At 38.4% G+C, this 17,858-nt stretch overlaps 1 protein-coding gene across 1 annotated transcript in view; it reads right to left on the reverse strand.

Moving 5' to 3' along the window:
- Nucleotides 1-60: 60 nt before the first annotated feature.
- The window catches only part of TIAM2 (TIAM Rac1 associated GEF 2), a 194,820-nt gene continuing 177,022 nt past the window's right edge, over nucleotides 61-17,858 (reverse strand). Inside the window, 8 exon segments of the mRNA XM_042473306.1 lie at nucleotides 61-1,439; nucleotides 4,483-4,637; nucleotides 5,118-5,205; nucleotides 6,745-6,844; nucleotides 9,237-9,295; nucleotides 11,272-11,380; nucleotides 13,951-14,069; nucleotides 14,731-14,910. Coding sequence (XP_042329240.1) covers nucleotides 799-1,439; nucleotides 4,483-4,637; nucleotides 5,118-5,205; nucleotides 6,745-6,844; nucleotides 9,237-9,295; nucleotides 11,272-11,380; nucleotides 13,951-14,069; nucleotides 14,731-14,910 — 1,451 coding nt within the window. The 3' untranslated portion in view covers nucleotides 61-798.

Genomic DNA, 17,858 nt, shown 5'->3' on the forward strand with positions numbered 1-17,858 from the left:
GATACCATTTAACTGTGCCATTATATATAATAGGATGTGAGCATCCATGGAGGTGAGGTGAGGAGCTGGAACCAAACCCCAGCAGATACCAAGGGCCCCCTGTAATATACTACTCAAAATAAAGTAAAAATCCTATTCCAGGTTCAGTTAAATGATATGCTCAATCTGTGATTGTCACCCAATAATCAAGTATTAGGAAAAAACTGAAATGTCCCAAAAACGAAAATAATGAATTTGAAACTTCATAAAGAGAGGTGTGAAACAAACACTATGCCTACTGCATTGAACATTTTACTGTACAAACTTGTAGAGAAAATAAAAATACAAGGTTACAGTACAGACTTCCATATTTACATATATATATAAAATCAAGTATAAACAACATATTACATCATAGTGCAACATTATTTTTGTAATGAATTAAAATAACTTAATTCTGCTTTAAATAAAGCAAAATCTAACAAACATAAATGGTCAAACAAAGCTGCTTGAATTCTTGCAAAAGATGTAGATTTTAACTGTTTTATCCCCTTTTTTGCTAATTTTAAAAATGTAATCTAACATTATTTGAAAGCAGTAGATTAATTTACAGAATTTGTAAATTCAGGGTAGCTTAATCTAATTTGTCTGTTCTGTAATAAATTAAAATAACTTAAGCCTTTACAACTACTTCTGTGTGCTACCACAGTAGTGCATTAAATTGAAGAGTTAACAGTTCTTTTTTGTAACGATCACCAGTTTAAGAAAAATATGTAAATAAAATCTTATGGGATGGGGGAAATAACCGTTTTCAGGCAGCTAGGACTTTCCATGCCTGTCTACTGTTTCATAAAAACAGTCCTCGTTAACTACTGAAGTTAAACTTTGTACACTAAATTCCCTTTCTAAAATAGAATTCAAGTCAAAATTTGCAGCATCAGGATGACTGTCAAGAGACTGGTGCCGTTCTTGCATTGCCAGTAATGTTCCTTTATCACGTCTTGTACTGTTTGCCTTCCGCTTAATGGGACAAAAGTGTGCACGCACTAGTTTAGGATGTTCTCCTGTCTTACGTTCATCAACACTCTCTTTTTCAGAAGGATACCTTTCCTCAGTATCATTGCTTGGATTCTCAGAAATCTTTAGCCGCTGGAAATGGATTTCTATGTCTTTTGTAGGGCTGACTTTCTTTACAATTTGCTGGTAGTCATCTTCATCATCACTTAGAATGTCAGACTCTTTGACAGGGCTGTTTGAAAAATCTGATGCACAGTTCTGCAGATGCTTCACAGGAGATGAATTTTTAGATTCCAGGATGCTGTCAGTGGTATGGCAGCTGCTACTTGGAGTACTGCTGCTCAGGCTGCATTCATCAGAATCCAGTTCATTTCCTTTGGCTGCATCTATGTTCCATTCATTACCTGGAGAGTTCCTCAATAACTTCAAGGATCTTGAGGATGCTGCCAATGCAAAACACATCATTATTGTCCTCAACTACGGTAGCCTTAGCAATAATTATTATCAAGTTTAACCATATTCATTCAACACTAAAAGTAGCATGACTTAGGTACTAGAGCAAATTCAATCATGTTTTTAAGTAACATTTACTATTTTATAGGGAATGTTCACAAAATAAAAATGCAAAAAGTCTGGAAAAGGACACAAATTCCACCTAGAAGCGTCTTCAGATAGACTGTTAAAAGTGGCAGAGTGAGGTGTGTGACACACCACAAATCTTGTGAAAGAAAAGGTTCCAGGAATTCCCACCCAGTCAAATCAGACTGCACCAAACCCCATATCATGATATGGAAGCAGAAAGTGCTAACAAAGAGGGTCAAACCATGAGCTGGAAAGAATGGAGCTCACATAGCCACTGTTGTATGGTGCTGTATTATTAGTCATCTGCTCTTCAGGTATAGAATGAAACAACAGTATGAAAAGGAGCCATTTCTGGACAGCAGCCTCAAAACCATCACTTTCCTGGCTCACAGAAGGCCGATTTTGATTAAGAAGTCTAGTACAGGTACACTTAAGTTAACAAAATAGATGTGTTCCTGGACATTACTACTTTAACAGAAAATTTGGTACCAGAAGCAGAAATATGTAAAGAATAGAGATAGGTTCCTATATAATAATAAAACAAAACAAAACAGCAGTTCAATATGTTTCAGCAAATGTTATTCAAACCTAACTACATGCACATGTGAAAGGTCTGGCAAGCCTTGCATAACTTATCAAAAACACTGCAAACATTCTGGAGACTGCTTGAAAGTTTCTTCCAAAATGCACCCAGCAACTTTTTCTTTCTTTTAACAGTGCTGCCTTTCTTACAGTTTCCATTTTGGTGGCCAAACTTATAGATCTTTGCTGGGGGTAGGGGTTAATACTCTTGTAGTAGCTGATAAGGCAGGTGATCTGCTTACCCCCTTTCTCTCTTTTTTGCTGTTCATTCATGCTAAGGAATTCATAGCACAGGAGCTATTTATCTGGCCTGTGGTAGGCAGGCACACATCTCTACAGTAGAATTGTTAAATCAGAATTATATTTTCACCCAGCTCAAGCTGTATTGTATTGTTTACTGAAAACATGCTGCTGCAAATCTACACCAAAAGTCTCTTCTTTATCATCTTCCCAATGCTAATGTTGCTAAACATTCCAACTTGTCACAGAATGAAGAGGAAAATGAGGTGGGCTGAGTAGAAGACATAAACAGACTTTGGAGCTTCTTTTTCAGAGGCACTGAGGCGTTACAAACCGCCACTTTGCAGTGGTCTCCTGGTGCTGCTGTTTGCTCCGCGAGGGAGCTGCCGCAGCCAAACCGCATGGCTCCCTTACGGAGCAAAAAAGAAGCTCCAAAATGGAGCTTCTTCTGGCGGCGCGCTAATAACGCCGCGAGGCTCCAATGGCGCACTCACAACGTCATTAGCGGCGCGCAACGTGCGGATGCACAGCGTCCATTATGTCAAGATGGCGGCGTCCGTGTGGAACAACCGCCGCCATTTGTTACGGAAAGAGTCCGTAACAGGAGTAGGGGCGTCTGAAAGAGACGACCCTTTTTTAAACTGGGACGTCCTGAGGACATCCCAAGTGGCGGTTTGTAACCCGCCTTTGCTAACTAAGGTGTGTCTATAGTTTACTCAGTTGCTCAGATTATACAACAGCCAAAACATCTGTGTGGCTGAAATGGCAGCACAAGTGCTACACACTAGAGCCATGAGCTGCATTGCAACCATCACATTTTAAGTCAAAATGAAGACATCAATAAATGCATTTACAGTATGAATTGTGGTCAAGCTCATATTACATGGCAAATTCAGAGAGAGATGAAGAGCTGAAAGAAAACCGCTTCAGCACCATAAGGCCAAGACAAAACTTCAATTTTTAAGCTGCCCATCCCCATGGAAGGTTCACAACTCTTACTTCCACAATGTTAATATGATCAAGTCAACATTTCTTTTTAACTTTTGCCTTTCTAGGAAATAATAATAATAATAATAATAATAATAATAATAATAATAATAATAATTATTATTATTATTATTTGTGTTTCCCCACCTCTCCCAATTGGATCGAAGCGGGGTTACAGACTAAAAAATCACCATACATATAATTAAAATTCTGTAACCAATACAGTGGTGCCTCGGGTTAGGAAATTAATTCGTTCCGCCATTCCTTTCGTAACCCGAAAATTTCGTAACCCGAAACACTTTTCCGTTAGCACTGGAAAGCCTATAGCTGCACTTTGCAGCATTTGAATTTCGCGCCGAAATGAATTTCGTAACCCGAAAAATATTTCGTAACCCGAAACAGTTTTTGCCAATCCAACTTTTTCGTATCCCGGAAATTTCGTAACCCGATCATTTCGTATCCCGAGGCACCACTGTATAGCAATTATATCCAATATATTAATTAATGGTTAAAAGATAACCATACAATACACAATACAATATAAAATACAATACAATCGGAAAATAAGCAGCATCTCATTCAGGACCATGTCAGTCATTATCTTATCACATATTTGGGTATGCTTGGCGGAACAGTTCAGTTTTCACTGCTTTCCTGAATATCTCTAATGAGGGTACCAATCAGATGTCCTCAGGAAGGCTGTTCCACAATCTAGGAGCCCTTATTGAAAAGGGTCTTTGTGAAGTGGAAATATATTTGGGATTCGTAGTTTCCAATAAATTCTTGCTCGATGTTCTAAGGGTGCGGGGCGGATTGTATGGGGAGAGGTGGTCCTGTAAGTAATTCAGACCCAAGCCATATAGGGCTTTATAGGTCATAACCAACACCTTGTATTGTGCCCAGAAGCTGACAGGGAGCCAGTGAAGATCTTTCAAAATATTGTTCAGAGCACAGAGTTGTGCAGCATTTCCAGTTTCTAGCACTTCCTATGGTTCATTTCATGACAAGGAAGAGTATTTGAGCCTATTTAGATAATATTATCACAACTTGGTATGGTCAGAATTTGTGACACAAATTAAGAAAACATAGTCTTACCCAATTTTGCTGAAACAGGAATTCGATTCTTAGGCAGAACTAGCCGACTTTTGCATACTTTCTCCAAAGGTAGATCACATTTTATTTGACGCCTAAAATTCTCTCTTAGAATTGAACGAATCACTTTGATTATGTTGGTTTTGCTTTCACAGTCACTGTAGATCAAAGAAAACAGTGGTTATGATTTAAGATGATGCCAGATCCCTCAGATTTTAAAAAAAAATATCTTATTTCAGTTTAGAATGCCGATTCTCTAGCCACTTAACATTTCTAACCAGTGTTTGGTTCTTTATACTGTAGGGATTATGTACCTGTACATGGCAGTATTACAGCTCTACCTCTTTAGATCAGAGAAGATCCACCCCCTCCACTGTGCACGCCTTGGGAGGGACTCTTTTGACCACTCCCTGAGCAGCATCACAGATAGCTTTCTCCATTTTCTGGCTAAATAACATGTACCTCTGGCTGTCACTGCAAAAACAAGCAAAACCCAGCATGCCATGCTATTTCTGAAGGATACGCACAATGGCTGAAAAGCTGTATAATGAGGCTATGGACGATGGCTGAGGAATGAGGGGAAAGGGAAGAATCCACCTGGAGAATGGGAGAGTGTTATCATTGTAGTGTTGGTTTACCTGCTACACAGCTGGAAGGTTGTCTCAGGCCTTCCTTCCAATTCTGACTTTATATGAATCAGTTCCCAAATGCAGTTGTTTTCTGTTCCTGCATGTAGAAAGAAACTCTGTTGTAAATACTTCATGATGATTCTAAGTATTTCTTAAAGACTGAGGCGGCCTCAGTAATGGCTTTGAGATTATCCCCAAACTAGTGCCCACCGGAAGACTGTTACTTCTATATTAGTAATTAATGCTTTCTTTTAGAAATGCTTACCTCCATTTCAGTTGCCAAATATATAATATCCTAATCCCTTATATCCTAAAAGCACCAGAATCTAAGCAGGATCAGCCCTGGCTAGTACACACTCTGCCTCAGAGGAAGCCAAAGGCAAGCCTCTGAAAAAATCTTGTCAAAAAAAACTCAAGATATGGTAATTCTAAGTCAGAAATGACTTGAAGATACTTAACATCCTCTTCTTTTAACTTCCTTGTATTTCCTGCCACACAATATTCATACCAATCTACCCACATTTCATGAGTTGAAAAGGACGATTGTTGGAAAAGTTTCAGTGCAGAACAGTCAAGGTTATGCCTTAGTTGTATGCTGGCATCTCAGTGCCCAATACAAAGCCAACTTCAACCCAAGGTAATTACCAATACAAGACTTTTCATCAATTATCTATTTTGCTTTTATCCAATTAAAAGTCTTATCTGTATAGTGAATTATATATATATAATATATATATAATAGCCACTGTATATCCTGCTCTTCAGCCAAAAGGCTTTCAGAGCGGCTTACATTTTTAAAAATTAGACATTTTCCTGCCCTCAGGCTACAATCTAAAAAGACAAGACACAAAAAGAGAAAAGAATGGCAGTGGGGAAGGGGGAAAGTCCAGCAGATCTCTCCCTCTGATGCCTGGGCGACGACATGGCATCCAGGAAGGCCCTTCTTTTTCAGGCAAGGCTTGGAGTTGGCCTGCCCATCTCTCTCTCTGGATGATGGTGGATTGGGGGGGGGGGGGGGGCTTCTTACTTTACTCTAATACTATTTAATTAAACCAATTATTTTAACTAAATGCAGCATTCATTTGGATTGTTTCATAGTGTTTTATACCAGCAAAAGCATTCCCTGATCAGAATCTCACAACACATGTATCAGTGAAAAAGGGACTGGCATAGATATGATCTTTGCCAGGTGCTACCTCTGTCAACTTCTCCCATTGTCTCATGAAGTCTCCCAACCCTTCGGCTGCTTCCATTCTACCAGTAGGATTCCTCTATTGAATTAGCAAGTTTCCATGGACTTGAGAATTCATTCTGTCCACAGCAAACAGATTCTAGAATCAACCAGTTATCTGATATAGACAGGGATTTAAATCATTTACAGTTGTAGCATCCATCTTGATATTGTTTCATGGCTCTATTTAAATTCTATATTTCATATTTGTTTGAATCTACTCCTTGATTAAACCCACTGAATTGTGCTTTCCATCCTATCTTTTGAATCCTTACAGTTTGTAGGCAAACTGTGGAAACACTTGCTAAAAAGAACATATTCACTCTTGACCAACTTCCCAGATAAACAGTAACAATAATTTTTTAAAGACTAATAAAAAATATTGTAAAATAAAAGTCAAGTCACCTGCTGTATTGCCCAGTCGAACTTGAAGTGCAGATAAAGGAATCAACCAACGGAATTTAAACAAATCCAAGTCACCATGTGTAGGACGGACATTAGTTGCCTTGAAAAGACAAGAAACATTTAAGTGGTATTGCTTTTTTAAAGGTAAACTAAGCTGTAATCCTAAAACATTAAGCCCTACTACTAGTTCCAAACAGAAGAGGCTCATTGGATCAACTGCTGATCATATAAATAAATACTGGCCAGAATTCTCTATTGCAGTCTACATTGCCTATCTTTATACATACGTAGCTATGTAACAGAGGTGCTAAGGAACCCTGTTAGTGAACTGTGAAGATGTGTAACAGGACGCTATCAGACTGTACTGATGCACGTTAGCACTCCCTAGTCAGTGTCCCAATGCACACTGACCCTGTTGTGCATCAGTCCCTATGCTCACCGGTCAGTTTGCTTGCTCCCCTATGTAGTAATATAACAGCATCTCCTTGCTGAATATGGACACTGGGAAACTGCATTATTCTATTTCCTGTAGATGTAAGCCCACTTACATCTACATCTACAAGTCTCCAAGTGATTTCCAGACAATGTTGATTCACTGGGTTTGAGCTAACAGGGGCTACCACTAAGATTCAGATCATCATCTCACTTCCAAATAAATGGGATGGATCCAAAAGTCAGATTTTCTACTTAAATAATGGTCCCCTCTCACAGAAGTGGATTCAAATTTACTGAAGATCTAATTGTCACTGATGAGTTTATCACACAGGAGGAATTTCTCTTAATTTCGAATGAAAAGAAAGTGGGGCCAGAACACATTCACGTAAAGTTGCTAGTTTAGTGAAATTATGTGAATGCTCATTGCATTCGAACTGGCTCCCCATTGCCCAAAAATAGCATGCCATTGCCTGAATTTGTGTGTGGCAGTCTATCATGCAATAATGTGAAACCCCATGATTGCGCTCAGATTGCCATTGGATTATGCTTCCAATTCCCTCATCTGATAAACTCCTGAGCTTTTGGTGTAGGAGTTGGCATGAGGGCAGAAAATGCAAAAGCTGCCTTCCCATATTATGTGTGGGAGCCTCTACTGGACTGCAGCTCCTTTGAGTGAATGAATGGAACCCTTCATTTTATGAAAGGACTAATTTGGATCTGGAGCAGCAGATAACAAGCTTGCTTCACCCTCAATATGACATTCTTTCAAATATTTAAACATGGCTATCATGTCACCTCTTAACCTTCTCTTCTCCAGGCTAAAGATACTCAACTCCCTAAGCCGCCCCTCACAGGACATGGCTTACACATCTTTTACCATTTTCGTCACCCTCCTCTGGACACATTCCATCTTATCAATATCCTTCTTGAACTGTGGTGCCAAAAACTGGACACTATACTCCAAGTGAGGTCTGGCCATTGGCACAATTACTTCTCTCAATCTTAACACTGTATTTCTATTGATGCAGCCTAGAAGTGCATTTGCTTTTTTAGCTGCCACATCACACTGTTGACCTATGTTCAGCTTGGATTAAGATTTCTAGATTCCTTTCACATGTACTCTTGTCAATCCAGGTGTCACCCATTCTATATTTGTACATTTCATTTTACCACAGTACCTTGCATTTCTCCCTACTGAAATTCATTTTGTTAGTTTTGGCCCATTTTGCTGATCTGTTAAGGTCAGTTTTAACTCTGGTCCTGTCCTCTGGAGTATTAGCTCCCCCTTCTAATTGGGTGTTATCTGCATATTTTGATAAGCATGTGCTCTAGTCCATCATCCAAGTCATTCATAGAGAGGTTCAATAGCACTGGGCCTAGGACAGAACGCTGTGGCACCCCGCTAGTCACTTCTCTCCAGGATGAAGCCTTTGTGTTCCACTGGACAATCAAGTACAAATTCACCTAACAGTAGCACTGAATAACCCACATTTTACTACCTTGTTTGCAAGAATATCATGGGGGAACTTGAGAGCACACAACTTTTGGCTGCCAATTTGTTTCCGAGCACAATTCAAAGTGCTGGTTGTGACCTATAAAGCCCTCCTACAGCTCAGTCTCCCTTTTTGCACCTGCCTGTCTCTTGAGATTTTCTGGAAAGGTCCTGTTCTTTATCCCATTACTTCACAGGAACATCTGGTGGGAACACAGGAGAGAGCCTTCCCGGCACCAGTTCCCAAGCTAAGGAGTTCTCTTCCTAGAGAGTTTAGAATAGTGCCCTCCTTACTATCTTTTCATAGGCAGCTGAAAACATTTTTAGCAAACCTTTGAGACCTGACTGTTCAGGGGGAATGTACTAGCTTGTTTAAATTTGTTGCCCTTCTTTTTAACTGTTTTTAATTTTATTGATAGTTTAATTATATTTTATTGTATGATGTAAATGTTTAGTCATACTTATTTTAGCCTTTTCAAGACTGCCAATCAACATCATCGTCAATTATCTATTTATATATAAAGACAGATCATTTGGTAGTGCTAATTGGGACTTTAAAACTTACCAACTTCTTTTTGAGTTTGAAGTTCTCTTTATACACCAGTATGACAGCCCTTTTGAACACTAAGCAGAAGAAAATAATGTTTACTGATTATTTAGCCAAAGATGCAATAAATGTTAATAAATAAATGTTAACTGTTTTATGCTTTTTGATAAGCTCATTTTGTCATGGCCTTTGGCTAGTACAATAAATGTTAACTTGAAAGTTTGGATTAAAATAAATAAATAAATAAATAAATAAATAAATAAATGTTGATCCGTGGAAAAGGATTAATTAGCTTTTAAAAATATAGTTCTGTCTAATGTGGAGCACAATCTATCCCAACTGGTACAAAATCAGTGTTTGTATTTACTTTCTGTTGATTTTTTTTGGGGGGGGGAATACTGAGTTTTACAAATGATCATACTTGAGACTGGAGTTACAGGTGCAAATTTAGCATTTGCTGATTTATAAAACTCACCCCCCCCCCACCCCCCAATTTTCAAGTAGGAAGAATATGTTCATGGGAAACATTCCTAGGTTTGTTTAGGGACAACAAAGTGAAAAAAAGTGAAATATAATAACAAAGAATGTCTGTTTCAAAATCAATCAGTACGACTTGGAGAAGAAGAGTATCTAACAGCACAAGCTCTTTATAATATGCATATACACAGTTCTCAAACTATAGACGGCAGGTGGCACAGAAATTTGCTTGTCTGTTATGAGCCATACGTCAGAACTGCAGATGACTAATTGAAACATTACTGCCATCATATGGTGACTGTTTAGAAAATCTGCATGGTATTGATTCAGTTTGGGCCTATAGTGTTTGCAAGTGGCTAGGCACATGGATTTGGATAACTGAAAACAAAGCAACTTAGCACCATGTTGCAATATTAAATTAATAACACCACAGCCTTTTCCACATGAGAACTATAACAGGAACTTCAGGAATGCCTCAAGATTTCAAAAGTATGTAATACTTCAAAAGCCAACGTCTTAAAAGGGAAGGAGTACAAGGAGAATACCTTGGAACACTCAAATGAGGATTGAGCATGCTTTGTGGCAATTGAATGTCATGTGACTTTTCATCAGGAGATGTGGAAAAAGAATGGCATATCCTGGAGAAGGAGATGGCTGGCTGCTGGAACTCTCATTATTTTACTGCCTCCTTATGTTTTATCCTTCTCTCCACAAAAGAGGGGCATTAATATTGGACTACCTTACCAAATTGCCATAAGGGACTTTATAAAGGATCATTGGAATAATGTATACAGTGGTACCCCGGGATACGAATTACCCAGCTTACGAATTTTTCGGGATACGAAAAAATCCCATAGGGATTTATTGTTTCGGCTTACGAAGGTTTTTTCGGGTTACGAAAAAACCTCGGCGCTATTTTCCGCCACCGGAGGGCAGCAGAGAGCTATTTTTTCCATTAGCGCCTATGGCAATTCAGGTTACGAAGGTTTTTCGGGTTACGAAATTAGCCGCGGAACGAATTAATTTCGTAACCCGAGGTACCACTGTATTCAGTTTTTGTTGTTAAAAGAACTATATGAATGTTAAATATTAATTAATACAAAGAAGTTGTTACTGCTAGTTTCCACTTTTGAGAAGTATATATTTCAAATGCATTAAGTTTCTCTAGGCATAGGCAGTATTAGATACATCTTACATATAAAATTCTGCAAGTGCTGCATGGCTGCAATCCTGCAAGAGTGAGTGTAGTGTAGTTGTTCTGCATGTGAACCGATACTATTGCAGAGCTACTGAAGCCTTCTACCCATGTATGGAGGGATCTGGCTATGCCCCTGTAGTTACACACAAAATGGTTACATCATCCACTGGGCTCCTCGAGATCTCAGCAGCTGATGTAGCTTTGCACTACAAAGACATAGTTAGATGTATCTGAGCCCCCCTCTCCCCCTGCTTTTCTCCAGGCATGAATGGTTGATCACAGTGAAGTGAGGGAAGTCATCTCTCTGTTGGCAAAGGTTATGCCACTAATAAGATGCCAGTCTATGATGATGGTTTCATATAAAATTGATTTACTCACCAAACACAGTGAGTTCCAGGTCCTTTCTTGTTTTACTTAATGATGGAAATGGATTCAGCCATGAAACTGTGGAGTGCAATAGAAGCTCTCCCATGGAAAGCTCTGTGACCTGTGTGTGAAGGATTAATAGTAACATATTTTTAATTATAATTCTTTTTTGTGTGTGTTTGTTGTTTTTTTCACATTAAAAGATATAAAGAAACCCTTTGCAGATCATTTAGTTTTAATATTAGCTAATCCTTCAAAAAGTATGGAAATTCTGAAACAGGAATTAGAATCTTTTGGAAATTTAGCAGGCTTTAAAGTGAACAAAAATAAAACTTGGTTAATAACAAAGAATATCAATGGAAAAGAGAGAAATTCAATAGAAGAAATTTTGGGTTTCAAAATTAAGGAAAAAGTTAAATACCTGAGTATCTGGATAACAAATAATACTTCGGATCTTTTTTATTTAAATTATGGATCAATGTGGGAAACAATTGAAAACAATATGAAAAATGGAAAGACTTGAAGCTTTTCCTATCAGGTAGGAGTGTGACAATCAAAATGTGTATTCTACCGAAGGTGTTGTTTCTTTTTTTAAATCTACCAATAATACAGAACTGGAAAATAATTAAGCAATGGGAAAAAGAGTTAAAGGACTTTATTTGGGACGGCAAAAGACCAAGAATCAAGTGGACAACTATGAAAGATACAATTAAAAGGGGGGGGGGCATGGCGGTACCAGATATTCTACTATACTATAGGTCTGCATGTATTGTTTGGATGAAAGATTGGTGTAAAATAAGCAATTCAAACCTTTATGGTTAGAACAATATAACACCCAGCTAGGTTGGCATGCATACGTCTGGTATGATGGGCACAAACGGGACAAAGTCTTAAATGAACATCTATTGAGGAAAACTTTAATTAATAACTGGATAACTGAAAAAAAATGTTTTACATTGGACTTCCACTTTGGGTTTCCCCACAGGAAGCTTTTTAGGCCAATGGGGAAAAGATCAGAAATAGCTAATGTATAGAGACATATTAACTCATGATAATGAAGGAAATGTTATATTAAGATCAAAGGAAGAAATCATAACTAAAATAGGCCATATGAATTGGTTGAACTAAATTCAACTTAAAGAAAGATTTACAAAGGGTAAGAGTTTATTTGGTTTTGAGAAAGAAGATAATGAATTAGAAATTAATGAAAGAAAATGAAAAAAGATATTAAATAAAATATATAACATCTTACTGAAAAGAGCCCTAGAAGAAGTGGAAATTAAAGATTCTATGATAAAATGGGCACAAGAGTTGGGATACAATTTAGACTTGGAAAAATGAGAAAAAGCTAGATTAAAAACAAAAAAAATTACTGTAGCACAAGCAATAAAAGAAAATTATTTTAAAGTTGTAAATAGATAGTATCAAACACCATGCTCATTAGAAAAAATATATATAAATTAAAGGACAACCGATGTTGGAGATGCCAAAAAGAAATGGGTACATATTTGCATATGTGGTGGTACTGCATATATATAAATTCTTTTTGGGTAAAGATTCATTTGGAAATAAAGTTAATATTAAAAACTGATTTCGATTTTGGTCCAGAAATATATCTGTTAAACATGACCTCATTACTAGGCCCAGAGGAAGAAAGGAAATATTGGAAAATATTATTATACCTAATATCGGCCACCAGAAGGATAACAGCAAAGAACTGGAAATTACCTATAACCCCACAATTAGAGACTTGGCAAAACGAAATATGGGAATTGAAAGACTTAGACAGATTAACAGCATTAATAAACAAGAAAGATATGGTTAAATGGGGAAAGGATTGGGAAGCTGTAAGACTTTACCAGTAAGGGGAGGTACAAGAAACAAAACTTTTTTATTCATCACTAGAGATAGGGGAATAAGACTTTGTACTAAAAGATAACATTATAAAGTTTCTTCTGGAAAGTTATTAGGAATAAGCCTAATACATAACAGGGTTATAGCTTGTTGACATATGTTTTTATTTATCTTGTAAAAATGCAAGCTTTGTAAAAAAGATATTTCTTCTTCCCAGTCAGTCTCAATGGTACTATTGGTACTATTTCTTTATGTCTTTTTATTTCCCTTTCAGTTGTAGCAGCTTCACCTCCCCAACTGAAAACACTCAAATTTTGAGTCTGTCTCTGCTTTTTGGTTTCGTTTGGAATTTCAACTTGAAACTCAGCACTGCAATAGGAACAACCAAAAACACAGTGAGATGTCTCGCATGATGTCCTGATGAGATATGGCTACTACAAGCAGCCTCTTTTGCACAAACCTGTGTATGTATGTCTACTTAGAAATAAATTCTACTAAATACATAAATGTACACAGCCTAAAGATTTCTCAGTCTTGGGACAAGTGACAGAATACTGGTTTAAAGCTAAGTGGCTACCTCTTCTATTGAAGTGCATTATGTCTACATGGTATGGAAAGCAGCACATACTGAAATATTTTTATAAGCTATCTTTTTTAAAAAAAAACATTATTACATAAAGTCTAAGCTGTTGGTGCCTTTTAAATAAATCTGGTTGAGCTGTTTACTGCAATAGCAGCTCAAGCCACCCTGTAGCAGTCTGATGCACAAGTGACTTCCAACTTTTCTAAAATAAAAAATCAGGATTGAGGTCATATAACATGCCCCAACCCTCTTACCTCCTTCTCGGTTCCACTCTGATCTGCAACTAGTTGGTCAAACACTGCTCCATAATCTTCATAAATCTTCTGCATTTCATTGATGTGACTGGCCACCTTTTCCATTGCCTTCAAGGCTTCTACAGTTTTAAAAATAATCCCACAATATAACAGATAGCTGTAAAGCATACACTTGATTTACTTAACATCTACACTTTTCAGAGGTGTAACTGTGCTAGTCTGCTATAGCAGACTAGAGAGAGTTCTGTGGCATCTTGAAGATAAAAAAAAATCATTTGCATGAATTTTGCAATTTACAGAAATCACTATAATGGGGTGGGTTTTTTGTTTGTTTGTGTTTTGCTATAACCCTTTATGTAAGTCATGAAATGTCACCTTGATGTCCTGGTTATTTTTATGAATGAGATGCAGGTTGGCAGTAAACAGTGGAGTCAAAGGGAATTGAAATGAGCCATATTTAAAGTTCAACACAGTGTGTTGGTTTGGAAAAACAGCAAAATGTGATTAATCAAAAACTCAAGAGAACCATATGGAGGTCTCCATAGCTGCACCAGCTGATGAAAAGACACAAGGTCGAATGAGTGGGTGGTGGAAGCTAGGATCAAGCCAGCAACAACACACCATGGTTTATTAGGATATCCAAATTTGTTCATTGAATAATATGAACCAAAAAATCCCTTCCAAACATCTTGACAGTAAATATGTGATCTGAATACAAATAGCCTTGAAATATTTTAAATAGCACCTCAAACAGCATAGTTAAGAGCTTCTGGAAAGTACCTGTGAGATGGTAATGCTCCTCACTTTCAGTGTCGGTCAGGGATACCAACTCTTTCAGAAGCAATGGATATTTTAGCACTCTTTGAACTGGCTTGATGAGAAAGGATTCCAGTGTGGACGAATGCTGGTTGGTGGGGTTTCGAGCATCCAGAAACGCCTTAAAGGCTTTATCTGTTTTGGCTAAGCAAAAGAAAAGAAAACCCTGAATTCATTTAGAGTCCTAAAATGTAATGTTTCCAGGCATCCGAGACAACAGTTTTCAGTGAGTTACATATCACCTAAGCTGTTATGCTTTGATTATAATGACACACTGAAAAACATTTCAGGCAATCCAGAGAAGATTTAGCTGCAGTTATTAACCTGTTTGTCTTCAGAACAGAGAAGGCATTACAACAAAAACAATATTTGGCTTGCCTGCCAGCAACAAAACAATACACATGCAAATCACGCTTGCCTTTCCAGGTCACACAATATATATATATATATATATATATATACACACACACACACACACACACACACACACACACACACACATACACATACACACACAAAAACATACAACTCCTTTCCAGGCAAGCATTCTCTGAAGATGCCAGCCACAGATGATGGCAAAACATCAGGAAGAAACTCTTCTAGAACATGGCCACATAGCCCAAAAAAACCTACAAAAAACTAATACAGTGCGCCCTTGGCTTACACGGGGGATCTGTTCCCGACCCCACCGTGTAAGCTAAATATTGCATATGCTCGAGTCCCATTCAAGTGAATGGGGCTCGTGCACACGGTGGCGCAGTGGCGCGTATGCACCATGGGCGGGCCCCCATTCATTTGAATGGGATACACCGCCCCTTGCACCCCCACGTGGTTCGACACAGTTTTGTGCGTAAGCTCAAAGCCGCGTACAGTGGTGCCTCGGGTTACGAAATTAATTCGTTCCGTGGCACCGTTTGTAACCCGAAAAGCCTTCGTAAGCCGAATTGCTATAGGCGCTAATGGGGAAAAGCCGCGATTCCGTGCGAAAAAGCCGAAAAAAGCACCAAAAGTTGGGGAAAAGCCGCGATTCCGTGCGAAAAAAGCCGAAAAAAGCACCAAAAGTTTTTTCGTAACCCGAAAAAACATTCGTAACCCGAAACAATAATTCCCTATGGGATTTTTTTGTATCCCGAAAATTTCGTAACCTGGGTATTTCGTATCCCGAGGTACCACTGTATGTCGCGGGCGCACTGTATTTATTTGTATTGACCATTTCTCCAAAAATGGGGACTCAAAGCAGTTTGCAATTATAAAAAGAATAGTTAGAAACATAAAAAAGTGAACATTAAAATGTATTTAAACTATTCACAATATTAAAAAGATAAAATGCAATTAAAAAGATAAAAAAGCTATCAAAAAGAGTGTCATTTAAAACAATGCAGCACTCTTAGACATTCTCTTAAAATGTACTGCTTTAAAAGGCTGTTGGAGTAAAAAGGTTTTTTCCTGCCGATGGAAGGACAGCAAGGAATTTTAGAGTCTAGGGGTAGCCACCAAGATGCCCTATCTCATATCTCCACCAGCCAGGCTTATGAGAGTGGTGGGACTAAGAGAAGGGCCTTTCCTGAGGACCTCAGGCCCTTGGCTGGTTCATACAGGGAGATACAGTCTTTGAGACAGCCTAGACCTGAGCCTGATAGTGCTTTACAGGTCACAATAGCACTTTGAGTTGTGCCTCAAAACAAAGTATCAGCCATATGGCCCTCCAAGTGTTGCTGGAGTGCAAGTACAAGCAGCCCTAGGTAGGACAGGCAATGGTGAAGAGTGCTGGAATTGCACTCCAGCAACTTCTGGAGGATCACAAGATTCCCACCCCTGTTCTAGAACTGTGCTATTCAAAATGGTGGTCCCTAGACTGGTGATGGTCTTCAAGTCATTGGCTACTGGTCCCTGGCAAGTTTCCAGAAAACAAAGGAAGAACTGGAGCCATGGGTGCAAATTTAGTGTTTGTATCTGGCACATTAGGGGTGGGTGGGATATGCCAGCCCTCCTCATCAGATAATTCAAGAAGCCTTGTTCCAGAAGGATGCCAATGATACGAAGAATCAACACAGTCATCTTTCTCTTGGCAAAGCTTATCAGAGTAGGGTACATCATAATGACAATGCTTCATAGTTCTATATGTCCTTTGTTATACCTTCCCTAGTATTGTTCATACTGGTAAAGGATCTGTTGTGGTTGTTGTTGTGTGCCTTCAAGTCATTTCCAATTTATGGCAACCCTAAGGTGAACCTATCATGGGGTTTACTGCATTCCTAATGATAATACCATGTGGTCACATGAACCTGACTTTCCATTTGCAATTATATTATTGAAGCACCACTGATGTGTACCAGTACTGCTGGATCATTTCTGTTCTGATTTTTGACCATCATGAAACTCAAGGTAGCAAACATAACAGTTCTCAGGCAGTCCCCCATCAAGAAACTGAGCAGATCTAGGGTCCTATACCATGTGCCTTCATAACACATTCAGGTTACAATCTTTTTCTCATAACCTGCCAAATTAAAAGGACATAATTTCCTAAGAATTCAGAAACATAGCCATTAATGATAATGAACAGCCTTCCCATTATCAGAACCTTCTTCCCAGATAACAAAGCGTTAAATATGGGAGGAGGTACAGTTACATTTCAATGAGGTTCAGGGGTGATGAGATAGCAATTGTCAATTTAGATAACCAGTTGGGCAGAAGCGTGAACTTTCGAGGTGCTTCTGAGCAAAGGTTCTGAGCAAAGATCCCATTCAGCTTTGCAGTAGCAGAGAGAGGGGACCCCAGAAGCATTACACCATGTTAGTCTGGACTATCCATGCATCTGAGGAAGCAGACCAAGTCTACAAAAACCTATGCTACAATTTCTTTTACATAGTCTCAAAGGTGCTACAAGATACTCTTGCATACCTACTCAAGTTACTGGTACTAACAAATAAAACAGAAGCAGAACAGAAAGGGCAAACCTTTATCTTCAGTCTTAATCTACAAATATTCCTGTACAATTTACACTATTGTACTGTCTTGCAAGCTGTTTCCCAGAGGGGGGGGGGAGTTGTATCACAAAGGGCCTCTCTATATCATCTGTCCTACTGTACATA

Source organism: Sceloporus undulatus, chromosome 1 (assembly GCF_019175285.1).
Source record: "Sceloporus undulatus isolate JIND9_A2432 ecotype Alabama chromosome 1, SceUnd_v1.1, whole genome shotgun sequence".
Taxonomy (NCBI): Eukaryota; Metazoa; Chordata; class Lepidosauria; order Squamata; family Phrynosomatidae; genus Sceloporus; species Sceloporus undulatus.